Source organism: Octopus bimaculoides, chromosome 2, assembly GCF_001194135.2.
Source record: "Octopus bimaculoides isolate UCB-OBI-ISO-001 chromosome 2, ASM119413v2, whole genome shotgun sequence".
In the NCBI taxonomy this organism is placed as follows: Eukaryota; Metazoa; Mollusca; class Cephalopoda; order Octopoda; family Octopodidae; genus Octopus; species Octopus bimaculoides.
In genome coordinates this window covers 125,169,773-125,171,846 of record NC_068982.1, presented here as the reverse complement: position 1 = coordinate 125,171,846, position 2,074 = coordinate 125,169,773, and the positions used below count along the sequence as shown (strand labels likewise).

Genomic DNA, 2,074 nt, shown 5'->3' with positions numbered 1-2,074 from the left:
CGCAGATTCTGAACAACACAACAATATTTATTTACAGTGGAATTCGGCTCACGCTTGGAGGGAATTCGGTAGCTCGTTGCCTTTGGTTACTGAGACGCCGTCAATGAAGTGCGTGGTTATTTGTGTAGCTCTAGTGCTGGAATGTTGGAGAGAGCTCGGTGGGACGTCTAGTCTCGACGGAGATCAGCGAACGAAGAGAGTGAGAAAAGGCACCAAAGCTGGGCGTCGAACTCTACGCATGCGCATGAGACTCTTCCTGTATTCGTTCCGGAACTAGTCCCTGTGCATGCGTGGATAAAACTCCGGACATTGAACATATAACAGTCGTCTGCTATAGGTGTCACTACACCTTCTTATCCATTATTCAATTATCTGAAACATGCATTCAAAGTATCACTGCTTGATGTGACTTTATTTAAACTGTGCTTATATATGTGTGTGTGTGTGAGAGAAAGTCGGATGGATGTTTGTGAATGTGTGTTGATTTCAAACAGGTGCTGCTTATACAAAGATGTTTCACATAATTGAAACCAACCATTTTAATATCAAATACAAGATCATCAATTTTCTTTTTTTCATATAAGCAGTGTGCATCAAATTTCAAGTGACAGACCATTATAGATCACATCACCATCATGTGTGCATTTAATCTATACTACCATCCTTCTTTTCAAAAACAAAGGTGTCAAGGTCTTGTGAACAACAGAGTTGTAGAATGATACAATATTCGTAGCTTCATAATTTAACAATCCAATATAATTATTGTTATACAAATCAGTTATTGATAACTAATTATAAAATAAGCTTGTTAAATAACAGTCCACAATGTGTGTGTGTGTGTGTGTGTGATTCTTTTTACAAGACTTTGAAGTTTTGGCCTGCTTATCCTTCATCAGACAGTGTGATGAAGAATAAGCATGCCAAAACTTCCAAGTCACTGTCAATAGTGTTACTGTGAAATAATAATGATATGTATTTGAGAAAGGTATATCTAGTAATCCTTCAGCTTAACTTAAAATTTGTTTTATTATAACTTGACAAACTGACAGATAAACACACATACATACATGCAGAAAAACATGAAAATGTGGTAAGAAAAAAAAAACAAGATTACAGAGTATACAAGGTTGATGCTTGGGAAAATTAGAAGTGTAACATTTCAAGCCTACACTCTTCTATGGAAAAGATGGATGAGAAAAGAACAAGCTTGTCTAAATTTTATTATTATTATATATATATATATGCATATAAAGCCAGTTATAGATAATTACTTACCTGTAGAGAGTCAATTTTTTCTAGCCAAGATTTACCAGTGATGGAATATTGGATTGTTGAAAGCCAAGAATTGACCTTACTCAGGTAAATTGAAACTGATGTTTCACTAGGAAAGTACTGTCAGAAGTAAAGAAAAAAAAGAAAAATTTATTCTTTGTCATCAACATCATCATTTATTTACTGTCTACTTTTCTATACTTGCATAGGTCAGACAAGAGTTTGCTGGGGATAGAAACTTTCATTTTCCTACAGCTGGATGTCCTTCCTGTTTACTACCCAACTCAATTAGTTTCTAAGTGAGGAAATCTCAGGCTATTGAACATAAAACAGTCTGCATGTGTTTTTATGGTAGCCTGCAAGCAAATGACAATGTCAAAAAGACATTGTTTATAAATCAACAGACATGAGGCAAATATGAACTAACTCTAACACACATATACATACATGCGAGTGAGTGAGGGCAAATAGGTGTGAGTGTGAGTGAGGGCAAGTGTAGGAGAGTGAGGGTGAGTGTGAGTGAGGACAAGTGTAGGAGAGTGAGGACAAGTGTAGGAGAGTGAGGACAAGTGTAGGAGAGTGAGGGCAAGTGTAGGAGAGTGAGGGCAAGTGTAGGAGAGTGAGGGCAAGAGAGAGTGAGTGAGGGCAAGCGAGAGAGAGTGAGGGCAAGCGAGAGAGAGTGAGGGCAAGCGAGAGAGAGTGAGGGCAAGAGATAGTGAGTGAGGGCGAGAGAGAGTGAGTGAAGGAAAGAGAGAGTGAGTGAAGGAAAGAAAGAGTGAGTGAAGGAAAGAGAGAGTGAGTG

At 38.0% G+C, this 2,074-nt stretch overlaps 1 protein-coding gene across 1 annotated transcript in view; it reads right to left on the bottom strand.

Annotated features, from left to right (window-relative positions):
- The window catches only part of LOC106879127 (sulfhydryl oxidase 1), an 80,919-nt gene that overhangs the window by 12,292 nt on the left and 66,553 nt on the right, over positions 1–2,074 (bottom strand). Inside the window, exon 8 of the mRNA XM_052965579.1 lies at positions 1,276–1,392. Within this exon, the coding sequence (XP_052821539.1) occupies positions 1,276–1,392 (117 nt within the window). The remainder of the gene's footprint in view (positions 1–1,275; positions 1,393–2,074) is intronic.